This window comes from Pollachius pollachius (assembly GCF_949987615.1).
Source record: "Pollachius pollachius genome assembly, chromosome: 2".
NCBI lineage: Eukaryota > Metazoa > Chordata > Actinopteri > Gadiformes > Gadidae > Pollachius > Pollachius pollachius.
The window spans coordinates 5,644,600-5,662,310 of record NC_136935.1 but is presented as its reverse complement, the minus strand read 5'-3'; the positions used below and the strand labels follow the sequence as shown (position 1 = coordinate 5,662,310).

General features: G+C 49.3%; 1 protein-coding gene across 1 annotated transcript in view; it reads left to right on the top strand.

Moving 5' to 3' along the window:
• slx4ip (SLX4 interacting protein) overlaps window positions 1–17,711 on the top strand; it is a 33,413-nt gene that overhangs the window by 3,768 nt on the left and 11,934 nt on the right. Inside the window, exons 3-4 of the mRNA XM_079758757.1 lie at window positions 4,664–4,756; window positions 5,418–5,538. Coding sequence (XP_079614883.1) covers window positions 4,664–4,756; window positions 5,418–5,538 — 214 coding nt within the window. The remainder of the gene's footprint in view (window positions 1–4,663; window positions 4,757–5,417; window positions 5,539–17,711) is intronic.

Sequence of the window (17,711 nt, the reverse complement as noted above, 5' to 3'; positions counted from 1 at the left end):
CATCCCCCCCCGCCCGCTCCCAGTTTATCATAAAAAAACGGTGGATGGCAGAGAACAAAACACTGCTGGCCCACTTTAGCGCTCTTCTCTGTGAAGGGAGACTTCCTGTGGAACTTTCTCAGCGCAGCGTTAAAGGGCTCGTCAACGTATTATCCTGCGATCCCTGTCTATCTGTACCATGCCTTGAGCCGGCTGTTGTATGCAACAACAACAACAACAACGATACAAGTGCTCAACTCACGATTCCCATGCTGCTCCACTGGCACAGCGATGTTTAACATGATGTTAAAAAACAGTGTGATCCATAACACCGCACTGGGTGTTGAGTTCATTATCAGCCTCACAACAACACGTGATAATCTGACTTTAAATCTAGACAGAGCCTGGATTGTCTGCTTGTAAAATGATATTGTGTGTACAAAGATGCATCAATTATTAATCCTTATCTGGAGATATCAACGTGCTGCACTGAATCAATGGTTTTGGTCGTGTCAATTGAAAAATGAGGTAATTGAAGAGCTCAAGATACGCTGCTGTCTGTAGGGCATAACAATGAAAGCAGATGAGGAAGTGAGGGGACGAATTTCATGTTAACCGATACAGTACACAGCAACATCCAACATACTCGGCCCTGTCTAAATGATTACCTATTACACGGAAATGGGAATTGAAAGTTCAATCTTCTTCCTCAAAACTTTTGTATTGTAGAGCTCAAAGTTGTCAAAGTAAAAACATAAACTTTAGAGCAAAAAATGCCCCCTGTTTATGTATTAAGGTTAGAGTGATAGGTTGTGGAATGTTAATTTTGTGCCTTTGTTAGTAGACAGAAGATCAGGCTGACTTTCTTTTTAGTTGTGTGCACCAGGAACCTTTTTAGTTGTTTTTTTCTTTTCAGAGCTCCTCATCTCTGGGATACACGGTTCATTTGGTTTCCAAGAATGCGTCCACAAAGGTTTTTTTTTTTTTTTGCTGCTTGTGAAGTTTTGCATCAAATGGAGACGGCAGCTTGGTTTGGAAGGCTCATCACATGGGGGGTCAGGGGTCATAGCCAGGGTTCACCTCACAGGACCCTCTTTGTGTTCTAAGATGGTCAATATAATCACCCGATAGGATTGTAGTTGGAGCCTTTGTGCGCGTTTAGATTCCACCAAAACCACTTTCTTGAACCTCAGGTTAGAGAGATTAAATGTTGCAGTCTTATGACAAGAAAGAAAACAACCCAAGAATGCAGGGCCTTCACTGAATCCTGAAATGCGCTAGGTGAACTAATACATTCTTGCTAGTGTGATTTTGTTAGGTTGTGTTCTTGGAAATAATAAAGCCCACTATTCAGAAAACCCCTGAAAATCACATGTTGTTTGTTCGTGTGAGTGGTAGAGAAATGTTATCGTTGATGCCGAGTTCCCAGGCTTATCTTGTCTGAGGCCTGTAATGTGATAAAGGAGGACCAGGCGAGCGTGTCTGGCTCTGTGTGCAAAAAAAAAGGATAAACTTAATAAACTCACCAAACTATTTTGGTGAACTCTCTCCCTCTCTCTCTGTCCCCCCCCCCCCCCCCCCCCCCTCTCTCCCTCGCTCTCTCCCCCCATTGCTATATGCTACTCAAGAGCGACCACCAGATGCCTTCTCCTTACCTCGGGATATTGATCACATTAGTTGTAATTGTAAGCCACGAACCCTGGTGCATTGACCCCTTGGCAAATCCTGCTCTGACCATCAAGGGATCGATGGCTCGGATTCAGTTTTCACTCGTCAATAACCCTACCAGCCTTGAGTGACACTATCTCCTTGCACATCGCAAAACAATAAAGCTCCGTAATAGCTGGCCAACCGCAACTGTGTGTTGACATTTTAGGCCCCGAAAGAATGTCATGCTAGGATCCAGACACCGTTGTCGTCCCTGCATTCAGCCCGGCGAGCCAGCCTGGGACTTAGCATGCCGTCGGGGGGCTTCACGGCCTGATTGACAGGGGCCCGTTCCCCACGACTAGGGTTTCCCACGCACCAGTAATTGTTGAAAGCAGTCAGCTGAAGCCACCGACCGTCCTTAGCTCGCCATGAGACAAAAGGGAAGATCTTTAGGGGAGAGCGGTCCCCACACTGACACACACAGACGCACACATCCCGTTCTATACGTGAGAACCACCCGCATATTCAGAGCCATGCTCCGGCTCATTGCTTTTTATGTCCCTGCCCTGGAAGAACGGGTGTTTAAAAATAACTTTTATGATGGCCCAATCCCCTTCTCTAACCTATGCTTGAGTATGATGATGATGGTGAGAGAATTGAATATTTTTAAGTGACTTGATTTGAGGGCTACCCCTGTTATTGATTTTTAACAACCTTTTGAATGTGTCACCGGGTCAAAGAGGACCGACATAAATCTGGGAAGTAATATAATTGTTGGTGCAATTTTACCATAGGACATGCGTCAGGCACATTGTCTTTAAGGTCATTAATCGGTGCTCGGTTTTGTCTTGTTTGTTTACACAGAAACATTGTACGTATGAGTGGATTAGTAACAGTTCATAAATAAGAACAAATGTGTCCATTATTAAAATGAGAACTTGATTCCCTTCTAATTCACCGGCGCAATGTTAACCTTGAATAAACAGACAGGGGGTTGCCGTGGTTACATCTCCACAATGACATTGCATCCATTGAGCGGGGTTGAATGAGCCTTTTGAATCAGGGGCCACACCAGAGTTTCATTGCTTAGGGCTGGTGGGGTGGTGGTGGTGGTGGTGGGGGTGGGGACACCATTTTATCTTTGAGATGCATGTTCCATGCTGTGTGACTGACAGCTATAATTCCCAAGACTCTTTTGCTGAAATCCGGGGTTGAGTAAATCAGAAAATCGGGTAAACTGGCCGGATACACTCAGTTAGTTTAATGTTTGGCTGTATTTGCATTAGTAATTGATTACAAACTGTCCCACATGTTAAAGAGTTGCAGGCCGACGATTCCTACACACTGTTTAATAAACGTTCAACGTTGACCATGTGAGGGCGCTCTCCCCACTCCACAGCGACTCGCCGTTTAGAGAACATTAAACACTGGATAAACACAACCGCCAACTGTTGATATTCCCCTTCAGGGGAACAATGACAATGTTGAAGCAATTGCCATGTCAGTTGGACAGATTGCATCCCCATGTTGTGTATTCAAAGTAACGTGATGGTTGTATATCTGCCCCCCTCCCTCCCCAAGATCCGAATGTTAAAGGTAGTAAAAAATATCGTTATCCTGCAACAAGTAGCCTTGTGTCTAGAATACGTAATCCATCATTAATAAGCGTATGAATGTATCCTTCATATATTTATGATAATGTATCTATGGCAGGAAAGTTAATGTCGTGGACGATGAAGGCGCTTTCGCTTAAAAATACTTCTATAAAGTTTGTTCTTGTCTAAACCAGGCTTGGGTCTGTATTGTGGTCCTGATTGAAATAACATCTCAGCGGAGACCTCGCCCCGATGAGGCCTAAACACTCACTGTTATGAAGTGACTACAGCCCGCCCCCCCGGCCACAGCGTCCGGCCTCCGTTCCGCTTCCGGAACCGTGACCCTGGAAGTGCATGTGTGTGTGTGTGTGTGTGTGTGTGTGTGTGCGCGTCTGGTATTGTCTTCATATGCGCCTCTCCGCATGTCCCGTACCCGTCTTCGAGGCCGTCGAAGTCCGGGGGTTGAGGTGAGGTTAGGGGGGTGGGGGGGGTCTGCGTCGTCGCCTTCCGCGGCCCCGGGAAGGAACCGCTCGTCGCCCGGCGCCAGGTGTTGTCACTCGGCAGGGGGTCCTCCGCTGCCATCCATCACTTCCCGGTCCGGCGGGACGCGGGGCTCGCACGAGAGAGCCCCGGCCTCCGCCGCCCTGCACTCGGCACCAGGGGAGCCGGAGACAGCGGTCGGGGGGGAGGCCGGGTGGTGGTAGGGAGGGGACATGCCGCTCGCCCATTTGTACTCATGTGTAAACCATAATCAGGGCCGCCCGCGGACGAGATGTAACGGCGGCCTAACCCGCGGTGGCGTCTGGAGTGGGGGGCCTCTGTCGGTCCCGCTTGGCCCGCGGTCGATGACATGATGACGTAGAGCGCCGGGAATCCGGCTGGCTGGGGTCCCCCCGGCCGGGCTGTCTGTAAGACTAGGAATTTACAACCCCTGGCCCTGCCGTGTAACGCTCGCAGCGGTGTGATGCCTCAGGACAGATGTGCGGTGTGTTTGTGGGTGAGTGTGTGTGTGTGTGTGTCTGCGTGTGTGTGTGCGTGTGTGTATTGCTGTCACCAGTGTGCAGAGAGCCGCCCGTGTCTGGACTCTGAATGCCGGGGCCACATCGAGCGACTAAATAACATGAGCTCACGTGCCTTCGTCGTTGTTGTTGTAATTACGATGGTAAAACTGAAGGAAACAGGTTCAGCCTCACCTTATTGTTTTGCGACCAGAGAGAGCGAGTGGGAGCGACTCGGCTAGACGAGAGAGAGAGAGAGAGAGAGAGAAAGAGAGAGTGAGAGAGAGAGACCCCCCGGTGATAGCGCGCAGGGGGTCGTTGGACGGGGTTTTGTGTCTCCCCCTGTCAATCACGCGCACTCTGATTTCCCTTTGTTGTCTGGAGTCCCCCCAACGTGCCCCTCAGCAACCTGTGGCTGTGCCGGCCCTCTTTGTGTTGCAGTGTGGGAACGTTGCCGTGCTGGTCGACGTGCACGCTCTGCCCCTGGGCGCCCGGGAAGAGGACACCAGCTGGTTGACTGCGGAGCACCTTGAGGTACGGGGCACGCAGGGGGGGAGAGAGGAGGGCTTGGATGGTGGATGTGGATGTATAGCTCATGTTCCGGTCGGGGGGTTGCGGTGACAATGGGAAGCTGCAGCGTGGAATCTGAAATGACTTTAAGCCTTCCCTTTCTTCTTCCCGGGGATTCTCACGGAGAAATGCTAACTCTTTTCTTTTACAGAGACACCCCACCCCCCCCCACCCTCCACATGGGAAAAATCCCCGTAGTTGACAAAACACAAGGTTCCTAGTATACCCCCATCATTTTTCCTTAGAGTTCAATCAATTAATTAAAAAAAAATTATGCATTGATCAAAGAGCGGGTTTAAGGGAAAACCATCGCACTTGATATTTGATATCCAAAGAGAGAGCATGGCTCGCTCCAGACACGTTTTGTGGGACAAACCGCGGTCTGCAAAATCAACACCATTTTTACGCAGAAATATGTGCGGAGAAGTCGGGCCGTTTACGTACTTCGACCGAAGCAGTACTCGATTATATAAAATAATATAAGTGACGGTTCCTCCTTTGGAAGTTGCTTCGGATGCAGATAAATGGGACTAAGGTTCACTGATCGTGATCTCCCCTGTGCTGTGCTGTAGGAGACAGTGTAGGTTCAGGGTGCATCGTGATCCCCCCCTGTGCTGTGTGGTAGGAGGTAGCGGTGCTGGTTCAGGGTGCGGTGGAGCAGAGGGTGAAGCTGCATGCAGAGAGTCTCCATAAGCCGGCCAAGCACAGGAAGGAGCTGCTGCCCGCCAAGGCCTTTAGCGCCACAGGTATAGTACACACACACGCACGCTTGTACAACACGCACGCACGCACGCACACACACACACACACATCCGCCGACGCACACACACACACCAATATACACTAACACATACCCACTCACCAGTAACGCAGTAATCTACATCCACAAAAGGAGATCGCCTCAAATGTTCTGCAGTGTAGGCAGCATGGGTGATTCTCTGTTTTTCTCGCAGATAGCAATCATTGAAATATTCAGAGGACGCTAATTAGAACACGTGATTTATCGGCTTTGAATTCAAGCCACAGCCCATTCCTCCAACAATCAAGTCATTCATCCTCCTTTCTTCTATTCCTCCATCAATCTTTCTTTGCTGTGTCTGTCACCAGGCCTTGGATCTGAAGGGACTTTTATTTTTTTCGTTTTTTTTTATGTTGAACTTGGCTCTTTTATTTGTTTGGCGCCACCGCTTGTTCCATTTAACCTCAGCTGCAGAGATATGAGTCTTTACTGTACACAGGGGCAGGTTGCACAAATCCTCTGGAAGGGTGGGAAGGGAGTTTCAAAACATTCGGCAGTGTGTGTCATGGCTACCTTCTGCCTTGGAGAGGAGTGTGGGAGGAGAAAATAACCCGACTAGTTGAGGCACGGTTGGCTTTCGACAACCAGGGTGTGACCCGTGGAGACCAGCACTGATACGGTGCTTTTCCTATTGTGTTCTCCTATGTTTGCCTTGGCACATCTCGCACCCGGGTTTCACATGCACGTTGGGAGGCCGTTAAACACAGCCAGAGCTAACCTCTTCCCAACGTGTTTTCTTGACACGCCTTTGTTGACGAGTTGTCAGGCAGCCTAATAAAATAGAACGAAGAATGTTATTGTCAGTCAAATAATTAATCCATCAGAACACTAAAGCCGGTGAGAACGGCATACCAAGCAATCACGTGGAGGTCTAAGGGCCCCTGGGATCCGCAGTCAGCTCATAAGAGACAAACCAGATTCCGGGCCGCTGTCAACCATTCTCTGGTTGTCTGGATTGACAACAAATTGAGAAACCGCAGTTGCACAAGACAGGACAACACGCCTGTTACCGAATGGTTATGTCACATCTTTAGTTTAGTTTAGTTTATTAGGATCCCAATTAGCCACTACCCTTGGCAACAGCTACTCTCCCTGGGGTCTACATTTAACAAGAAAAACATTCAATAAATCAGCACTACACGAAAACAGGATAAAGAAGAAAAGAGAACAGATAACAAATAAAAGAGAAAAAAAAGGTACAATTATGACATCATATATTGTGATATATTGCGATATATTGTTTCACTTCTTATGTCAAATGTACTTATTGTAACAAATGCACTTATTGTAAGTCGCTTTGGATAAAAGCATCTGCTAAATGTAAATGTAAACATCATAGAAAGGGAAAAGAAAGACATCATACATAGGTTAAATTGTGAAGTAGCAAGTATGATGTTTCATAGCACCACTCCAATAACATCACATAATCTGCACACAATCTTTGACCATCTTCAATTGTTCTTTATTTCCCTTGACCTTGGACCTTTACCTGTCCAGGTGAAAACAGTTGCGTGTGGAGCTTCCAGCCCTTAGCAGCCAGCAGTTAAGGGCTGTTAACCAGAGCTCACTCAGCAGGCCTGGCCTGACTGTCAGAGGGAGATTACAGGGCAACCAGCCCCATAAAGTTTCTCCTGTAGCAAAGAACAAGACTCTCACGCTACACCCTTTCCAAGTACGCCTCAGCCTCAGCTGCACGTGTGTGTCTGCGTGTTTGCGTCTCCGTGTCTTTGTGTGTGTCCGTTTGTGTGTGTGTGTCTACGTGCGTTTGTGTGTGTGCGCACGGCTGGGCGTGTGTTTATCCACACAACAATCTCACATGCGTACGTGCACCTGCCCGTTGGTATGCAGATGCACAAGGGGCGCTGGCCGCCGCGTGGGCACAGTATAAACATGTTGTCAGCATTCGCACTTGCATCAAGCACCCCGCGCACACAGGCTGAGGTTTACTTGCATACTTTGTCTGTGCATGCGGTCGGTGCTTTGTGCATCGTTGTGTGTGTACATACTCGCACAGGGAGCGACCGTGAGGGAGTGACGCCGTGTTGCTGGGTTATAGCCGCCCCCTGGGTTAGGTGTGAACAGGCTGACAGGGTAAAGTTACTGAACAGCCTGACATGTATTCCCACTGACAGACTGCGGACAGACGGGCTCTGATGGGATGACTGCACTCAGGATAGACAGGCAGGCAGGGAGATAGACAAGCAGGCAGATAGAAACTAGGCAGACAATGATGTGCTACCAGAGACACGCACACATACGCGCACACACAGAAATACAAACGGACACACATTCACATAAATGAAACCCATTCAAACGAATAAACATTGACATAGAAAATTCACATTTAGGAACATGCAGACATACACACATGCTCAACTACACACCAACAGTCACAATGACTCACGCAAACACAAAATCAACTGTGTGAACAAGGGCGAGATGAGCAATAGTAAAATATGCATGTCAAAAATAATTACGTTTCCTGCCGCGCTGCCAAAACTATCGGAACATAGCTCCATTCCAATATCGGAGCACCACCACCCCCCCACCCCATCCCTCACGTCCTCCACCTCCCCTCTCCACCCTCTCCTCATGACACGAACCAGAGTAGCGCCTCAGCGACGGCCTCGCCACAACCCACGGGCTCCCGGTCCTCTTAAAGGTCTTAAGGGAGCGTATTGACATTCTTGGCTTTTCGGTCGTGGCCCCACGTGAGCGAGCGAGCGAGGTAGAGCAGTGCCTGAAGGGGGGGGGGGAGAGAGAGAGAGAGAGAGAGAGAGAGAGAGATAGAGAGAGAGAGAGAGAGATAGAGAGAGAGAGAGAGAGATAGAGAGAGAGAGAGAGAGAGAGAGAGAGAGAGAGAGAGAGAGAGAGAGAGAGAGAGAGAGAGAGAGAGAGAGAGAGCCTGTGAGAAGCGCCAGGCTTGTTTGAGCCATAAAACAAGGACCACAGACTCCTGGCTCTGGGAGGGAAGCCCGGCAGACCTCAGGGTGGGTATTAAGTATGGGGGTCATTCCTTTATTCTTTTTTTTTCAAACGCTAACCTGCTAATCCTCGCAGAACTTCACAGAACGTTCAAGAGGGGTCATACGGTGGTAGTGAAGATGGTCTTTCCCGCCGGTATCCCAATGAACACGTCGGCTGTTTAACCTCCCTGTTTATTCATGTAGCCCCGTGAGCTACCTGAGTGAGGGATGTGTGTCAGAGATTCGATGAGACACAGTGAGGCCCCGTGTCTCTGTGTGTGTGTGTGTGTGTGTGTGTGTATATCTGTGTGTATATTTTCCACGTGGTGTGCACACACACGCGGGGCCTGACGCCTAAGGTGCCAAGTGCGGTTCTGTGTATTGATGTCTGGGCCAGGAATAGGACCTGGGTTCAGCGTGGAGCTGGGTTCAGCCTGTAAGGTGGTTGGCGGCGCGGACGCTGGTGCCAGTGTGGGCTCCCCAGGCCCGCCGCACACCCGGCCCGCGGAACCGCGTAGCGGCCTCAGCTGTTGGCTCTTCAAATGAGCCATCAACAGCTCGGAGCATTCCACCACGCTGCGACGTCCGCGTCCAGAAGGCATCCGAGGAATGGGATATTTGTGGACTTTGTGTTTTTTTTTTTTGGGGCGGGGGGGGGCGTTTATTTAGTTAAGTTGCATGTTTTTGTCCGCCACTGTTTGCTTTAGTGTGTGTGTGTGTGTTTCTTTACGTGCAGCACACATACCACCCGTTGAACATGTCATAGAGGTTTAGTCCCTTATCTCTTGGGAAGATAAATCCGGCCAATTTCCCTAAATCTCAGCTGCCAATTATTTTTTTGGAAATGTCAGCCACCCCCCCAACTCCTCCGTCTCTTCCATCTTCATCTTCCTTTTTCTTTTTTTTTGGAAGGCATGCTACTTGAGAATTCATGATTAGCTCATAGTGATGTGATTTATTTATGTTTTGAGAGCGCTGGACACGGGGAACTTTTCCCACCAAAACCTCTTGGCTCTGGCCGAGCATTAAGTGGACACGCTGGACCCTAGAAGGCTGGGGAGCCGGGGGGGAGAGCTTGGGAGAGGCTCGCTGCATTCCCTCTGCTGGACTGCAGCACACCCACATTTTTACAGGGTAATTACGCATGGAAGAATGAGCGGGTAGTGGGTTCTCTGTGTTTAGAGGAATACTTTTTTTTTTATGCGTGCGTGTGTTATTTGATACGAGAGGCATTCGAGGGAGGAAGCTGGTGGTTTACGCTGTTTGAATGTACTGTCCCGTCTTCTGTTGGTGGAGATGCCATGATCTGCCCCTGCAGGAATGAGTGGGAAGCCTTTTTTTGTCAGATCAGGACCATGAATAACAATGCCATGTCCCAAAGCATATTATCATTCAGACGGGAATAAAACAACTATTTGCGTTTACTTATTGTTTCATCTTATCTAATCTTCCTTAAGTAGTTGACTTAAGGATATCGCTACATATTTGGTTCTCAGTCTAGTTCTATTTACGACTCGATTCGATGTTGCTGTGTATTCGGTTGAGCCGTGTGTGTACTGTGTGAGCGTCCCCCCACTCCCCATGTCCCCAATTGGGGCGCAAAACGAGACGAGTCCCCTCTAACACAGATTCAGCTAAAACGCCATTTCAAAACGGCCACATGAACACGTGCCTCACGTCCAAGCATCCAAGCGTCAACCTCGCTATCGATTCGTTGGTTTGTCGTTGGTTCCGGGCCCTTCCGCACCCGCCGACCCTTCCCCAGCCTCCAGCGGCCACGGCGACAGATCCCCACCGCGGTACCCAAGCCTCCTCTCCTTCTTCCTGGCCGGGGCCAGAGCTCGGGTCCCCTCTCTCTCTCTGGCTCTCCCCTCTCACACAGGTGGTGGGGCTTTAAGGGGAGGGAACACCTGCCAACCCGTTCCCCCATGGCCGCTGCAGGCAGCGCAGGCATTTTCCCAGGCTCCCCAGATGAATGGTCACTAATAGCCGTGGGAGAGAGCTTTGCGAGCCATGCACAGTGTACCACTGACTCCCCTTGGCAGCGTCTACCAAGGAGGCTTAAAGCTGCCCGGACAGTGCCGCTGTGGACGGAGCACAAGTGTTGCCGGATTGCTTTACTTGTGTGAGAACGTGTTTACGAATGACCCACCAAGAATGCGGAGGATGTGTGAAGAGCTGAAATGAAGGGGCGGGATGTCCTTGTGTTTGTGTGTGTGCGTGTGTGTGTGTGTGTGTGTGTGTGTGTGTGTGTGTGTGCGTGGGTTAATTATTGCCTTTCCTATTGCCTTTCTTGACGGGGCGCTCGTAAAAAACGGCCTGCAGTGTTGACGTGTGTCCGAGAGTGTTTCGGTCAGCGAGGCATTTTGCTAAAAGACATATTCTCCCTCCCCTGGTGATGAAAGGATCCACGCTCAGTGCGTCCGCCGGAGAGACTCTGGGGCTCAAGTTATTGTGTCGTGTGACAACCTGTGTGATTGGACACCCCCACCACCACCACCACCACCAGCCCCTGCTATTAATACGTGTGTCCGTTGTGTGCGGTGCGGCCTGCCTACCCGGAGCAGAGTGCAGGCTGTAAATAGAGAGGCATGCCTGTGGCAGGGTTACCTGGCCCTTGCTGCGGCCTTGCCGGCTGCAAGGCCGCCCTGGATTAAGGCGGGTGGGCGGGTGGACAGGGGGGGATGGGGGGGCTGCATGAGAGGAAGGGGGGTGGGAGGATGGGGGGTGGGCGACCTGTGACAGGAACAAAGGAATTCCAAGGCCCTGGATGGAAATGGATACCAATTGGAGTAGCCACCCCCCAGCCTCTGCCATCCACCCCCTTTTCCACCCCCCCCCCACTCGCCCGCCCTCCCAACCTCCATTCAACCCCCCCCCCCCCCCTCCCGGCCCCCTGGTGCTTTGTGGTGTTGCCGTGGCCCTGCAAATCCTGCCTGTAAGCCCCTGGCCTTACTCAGCAGCTACACATTGGACAGTCTGACTCCAGCGCTAACCCCCTCTCGCCATTCTGGCCTGCAACACACATGCACGCATGCACACACTCACACGCATCCGCACACACACACACACACACACACACACACACACACACACACACACACACTTTTATCCCCACACACACTTTTATCAAAATGCAGCCACATACACATGCATCCACACACACATTCTCTATTATCTCCTCTATCCTTTTCAATTCTATCCCATTCACTTGGTCTTCATGCTCCATCTCTGCCTCTTTTCTCCTGGTGTTCTGCTTTTGAGTTTCTTGTCTCTTTCTCTCTTTCTCGCTCTCGCTCTCTCTTTCTGTCTCTCTCTCTTTCTGTCTCTGTATCTCTTTCTCTCTGTCTCTTTCTGTCTCTCTTTCTCTCTCTCTCTGTTTCTTTCTGTCTTTCTCAGTCTCTCTCTCTCTCTCTCTCTCTCTCTCTCTCTCTCTCTCCCTCTCTCCCTCTCCCCCACTTTCTCTCCCCACAGGGTCAGCTGCAGTCTCTTAGGACATGACCGCAGCCCCAGTCATGGCTGTCACACCACACTCTTTCCCATATAATTAGGGCAGAGGAATGGTAGCCTGAGCACGGATCACATTCATGTGACTGTTCCCCCCCCCCCATTTCAACCGCAGCTTGGTCAGGGCGACGGCCCTCGCTCTCCTGAACCCGGGCTCGGTCGCCAGGTCCTACTGGAGTGAGCACTGTTTCAGAACTTATGCTCAACATGTCCGAGGTCGGCTGTGTTTTCCTCCTACGCACGCCGGTTGATGTTTTAAATGAGTAGTATCCCATATCTTTTACATATCATAGGATCTCCTTTGGGCTTTAGTGTGTGTGTGTTTTATGTGTGTTTCAATGGAACAGGTGTCATGGCTGCACAGTGTGCCAAATCGACCTTGTGCTGTCCGAAATGGCGAGCTCTGAGATGGTGATAAAGCGACGCTGCCCGACAGTGTAATTCGGCCTTTATGCATTTATTTCTAGGTACAAGGTCACTACGGCCCTTAAAATATAAAATAAACTGCTTTTCTGAATTATGGATACCGGCTATACACTTGTTTAACCCCTCGTGTTACCTGGCATGTCTGAATTCGTTAAGCAACGTTGGCTTAACACAGAACAAAATCTCCATGATTTCTGCTGTGAGCCTTCATCCATGTAGATTAATAATCAGCACGGCCTCGCAGACAACAAGGGGAACCGGCAATCACGGGCACTCTGGGTCCGATAGGACCTTGATCGGGGGGGTTGAGAGAGGTCGTGCAACGCAGAACTCGAGTGTTCTCCAAGAATCACACAACATTTATCCAAAGTAGCTTAGAATGAAAAGAGGGGAACGGCTTCACACTCGTTTCATCAGCAGCTTGTTGTGCCTGAGTTGTTTTGTTGGTCGGTGCTCTGCTGCAGGAATCTTTATGGCCGCTGGCGCTAATTAGGACGTAATGATTGATCAAAGCGACCGTTTGTGATTCTTTTATCAGGCCATGTTTCTATTTTTCCCCAAGAGGATTGTCCTTTGCTCTGAACTACCCCCCCCCCCCCCCCCCCCCCCTCAGATGGCCCTGGCCCCATGCTGCTAACACGCTGCGTCCAATTTCGTAACCGCGAGCAATGGTTCACCCAAATGTTTAATTGAGCGCTCATGTGCAAATATTGTTTCAGGTGGACATTGAGCCAGATGATAAGGCACTGTGCTCCGACACGACACACGCTGAGAGAGAGAGAGGGAGAGGGAGAGACCGGGGGAGAGTGCTGGTCTTCCTGGAAAGCCCCTTAACCCCCCCACCCCCCTCCGACTCTCCCCCCAGACCACCACTTCCACCTCCTCTCCCGTACATGCGGCCAGCTTCCTCATGCTCTCATGTAACTCTGCCCCGTCCCCCCCGCTAGAGAAGCCCACAGTGTCAGAGACAAGGGGAGAGTTTTTTATCAGACAATATTGCCCAGCCCGGCGCACAATTTCTCATCCTGTGTCATTAATACGATGCTTCCCCTGGCCCACTGGCAAATATACAGCCAGAATGCTGCCTTACAAGACCCCCCCTCATGACCCCCCTTGTCACTGTGTTGCGCTCATAAAAGTGTAGGTGGGTGGTTTTGGGAAGGACTATATATGTGTGCACAGATACTGCGTTGGGCGTTGGAACAACAACAGCAGCAGTGGGCAGTGGTGGGTGGGGGATACAAGAAGAAGAAAAAAAGAAGTGGGCCAGGCTTTCGGTTCTGTAGCTGTTTTTAATGATCTCCTCAGGATATGACTGGAGTTAATGAAGTCTGCACCATGGGGGCTTACCTTTGACCCTGGCTCGAATACCTCTCACCCCTCTCTGTTCCACTTTACAGTGCTAGTTACTCCGGGTGCCTTTGGTTTGTTGACTTTTCTTTCCCTTCATTGTTTTCCCAGGAAGCGGTGAAAGCTGTGGGGATGTGTGTGAGTGTGTGTATGTGTGTGTGTGTGCGACTCACTGCACAAGTACAGTAAAATACCCTTGGCAGCCGACCCCATACTCGCCTGCATCTTGTTCTTGTTCCGCAGTTGTCTTTGTGGTTGTGTTTGTCGATGGCTGACGCGAACTCCGCTCAGAGGCCCTCTGCATTTTCCTAGCATGTCTCCGGGGCCATTGGCTGACATTGCTTGTTTATTGAACGGTTCGATCCGTCATAATATTGTTCAGCGGCAGGTTTTTACACAACAGCGGACGGGCCGGGTCATCCGCCCTCGAGGAAGTCAGGAAATCAGAGCCGCTCTTCCAAGGTTCTCTCCCCACATGGAGCAGCGGTCTCTTTTGCTGCACTGCGGGTTCGAGTGGCCGCAGAGAGAGAGGCCACCCATTCCTTGGGGAGGCACCGGCAAAACTGTTTGTAAGAGAGAGACGTGAATGTAAGCTTAGCACGAGAAAGCCCGGGCGATTGGCCAAGAGCAACTCTGCGCTGCACAGGACGTTATAAAGTTGAAGCAACAGCTGATGTCTTGAATCAGGCCACATGGAGTTGGGAACCAAGTCGGCTTCCAGACGTCCCTGTCAGACTTTGTCCTGGGAATTGGCCGAGCTCAACCCACCAGGGGAAAAGGCAACTGGAATACTTGTCGAGCACAGACATGAGGCAAAAGAGTGTAATGGGCTGAATCAAAGCTCTTCCAAAAACACAGAGAGCCATCCATGGGCAGTGAGATGGTTGTTTCCTGGTGGCTCCATGATCCCTAGAATGGGCAGGGAAAACAGAACCCTGCTCCAGATCTGCATTCCTCTCTGAGTAGGCATCCAGCGCGGTAATAGACGACCACGGGGGCGTCCTGCTAAAAGAGAAACGTTGGATTCTTTCCTCATAAAGGAACGGTCCCAGACAATTAAGGTGCCCTGCAATCTGTATTTATAGTAATGCATGGTTTGTTTGTCGACATCCTTGCGTAATAAACGGCTTGATCCACGGTGTTGTGTAAAGGCCACCAGACCGGAGATAATTAAAGCATACTGTTTCGGATTGGGACGTTTAAAAGCAGTAAGGGTCTGAATCAGAACCAGCCGAAGTCTTCTATCCGGCCCTCTCTCCTGTCCTGAAAATTAACAAAACTGCCGGGGATGGACCCTTCTTTGTAAGGGACGATTTAAGTGATGCAACTTTTATTCAAGCATTTTTAAAACACAGCTGGAAGAGTGGAGCTACAATATGAGGTCAAAGGCCCATATTTACCAGCCATTAGAGTGTTGGGAAGGAAAGGATAAGAAATAATATATTTTTTTACATATGTACAGAATCAAATTTGGCATAGACTTAATCCAAAACAATATAAGGGTGCCCTGAACTAAAACATGGTGGTAAACTCGCACTTTCCAATTTGTTAGTCGCATTGAAACACCAAGGCTACCTATAGAAAACCAGCCACGAAACATGTCCTGTATATCATTCTGAGCTGCCACACGACCCACCTGTTGCTGGGAGACCCCTAGCCTCAGGGGCCCCACCGAGAATGCACCTACAACCATCTCCACCGCGGACCATGATAGCACTGTGGACTTTTCTATAGAGGAAGTCCTCTCCTACACTTAAAAACCCGAACCAGTTACAGCTTATCCTCGAACAGGATGTCCATATTTGGTTCCGCTGATCAAAGCGCATTTGGAACCATAAAGAAGTGTTTCCAGAGAACCATGGCTCTATTATAAGGTCGCACCACAGGAGGCCTTTTGAAGTCCCTGCATTTGCAATGCTTTAGTTATGCACTCTGTACAATAATAGAATACATTTCAACCTGTATGCGAGTTTCTCACACAGAATGCCCACTCCTGTAAAACGATCCGTCTTCAAAGAGAGGAGCAGGCGCCAGAAAAAAACAAAACCCACCTCTTCACCAACAGCGCCGATTGATTACCGATCAGGCTCATTATTATAGACTTTGTAGCTTTGCACGTTAACAAACCATTGCTACGCAGTCAACAAATGTAGGAATAAGCCATAGGCGTTTTGCCTAAGGGCAAATCCAGGGTGAATCTTTAAAGATTCACCTGGAGGTTAATACATTCTTCAGCAGCAGCCAGAACGGCAAGTTCAGCAGCCTGTCACACTGATAATAGCTGCGGTGTATTATCTATGAAATATTAGGGTGTATTGAGATGTCAGGCGTTTTCCTTTTCAATTATTTTTGTCCTCGGTTTCCCAGGTGTCTAGACTTGCACTGGTGACCGAGGAGGACGGTAATGTTGAGGGATGGTAAACAAGAAGTGATGCCAAGATGTTTAACTTATTTTTAACCAATGTTTGTTTCACTAACTTATTTTCCCTTATCTTAAATTATTACATCCTGCGTACCCAAAATATCTCGGTTGTCCATGCGACTAAAGGGTGTAGAAAGACAGAAAATCGATTGATCATGTCAACAGATATCTCTTCTTATATTCACCTAACATATTAGAAATGATGTGCAATTATTATTTATTTATTTTTATGTATAATGCACTATAGGATAAAACGGCATAGCCTTCTGATCTTACTTTTGCTGATAAAGTCAAACAAAAGTTGTATATCTAATAGCATGCAGCTACTGTTTATTCCATCCACTTAGATGTTGACCGTGCAGCCCAGTCCACATGCCAAGGGGAAGAGACGGAGACGTTGCCATCAATCATTAGCCACTGGGCTTTCTGTCCACCTGTGACAGTTTTGTGGCGAGACGTTTTCTCTAATACCATGTCATTACCTACTGTTCCCCCCAAAATGGCTGCCTCTTCGAAGATGATAATTAGATGCTACAATTGAACAGGGAATTCCCTAGCCAACAGTGAAAGGGAGGGAGGGAGGGCATTGACATAGGCCAAATTGACCAGTATGAAACCACGTCCTGTCTACTAAACATATTATATTCAACACATCTTGTCCACCCTTCCTAAGCCACCCCGTCTTGGTATGTGATCATTATCGTGTGATTTATTTAGGGGCTAAACGTCCATTATCAGTGGTTTTAAAATCTGCCCCATGGATATAAATGAGTTTCCAGAAGCTGATGGCTGAGTCTAGATGATAGCCAGGTCCATGGGTTCCAACCCTCCACGACTCCAGGTCTTCTGCTTGATGTGAACCGCCGCAGAGGTGGACACTGATTGCCCCTCGAACCGTCCGTAGCAGGGCACACACATTGGGCAGCAGCAGCCCCTCTTTCAGATTTGTTTCCCCCCGGGACTGTTGTGTTGTTTATTAGGAACAACTGTGTTGCGTTTGTTCCCTGGGCCCCCGCTTTCGGTCAACAAATTCCTACCAGATTAGGCAACAGGCCTTCGTCTTTGCCCGGCGCATCGCACATTCCGCACATAATGACAAACAGAGTAGAGGCCAAGTTGCGTTTACAGCCTGGCCGGGCGTCCAGCCGAACGCAGAGCCGGACCGACGCTCGCTAATGCTAATGCTAATGCTAATTATTGGGCTCCTTGCACATCAACAGTCAAACCCCAGAATGAGGACAGCACTGTCGATGTCGTTCAGTATTAAAGGGCCAGGCCACATAAACAGATTGAGGCTCCTGTTTTGGTACTGGGAAGAGTTTTAAACACATTTTGTAGGTATCTTGTATAATCTGTGTTATCAGTTGTAGTTTACAATAGATGCCACCAACCGCACGTTTTACATCACTTCTCTGTGTCGTTGGTCGGCAGAAGGAAGAGTATTTTGAC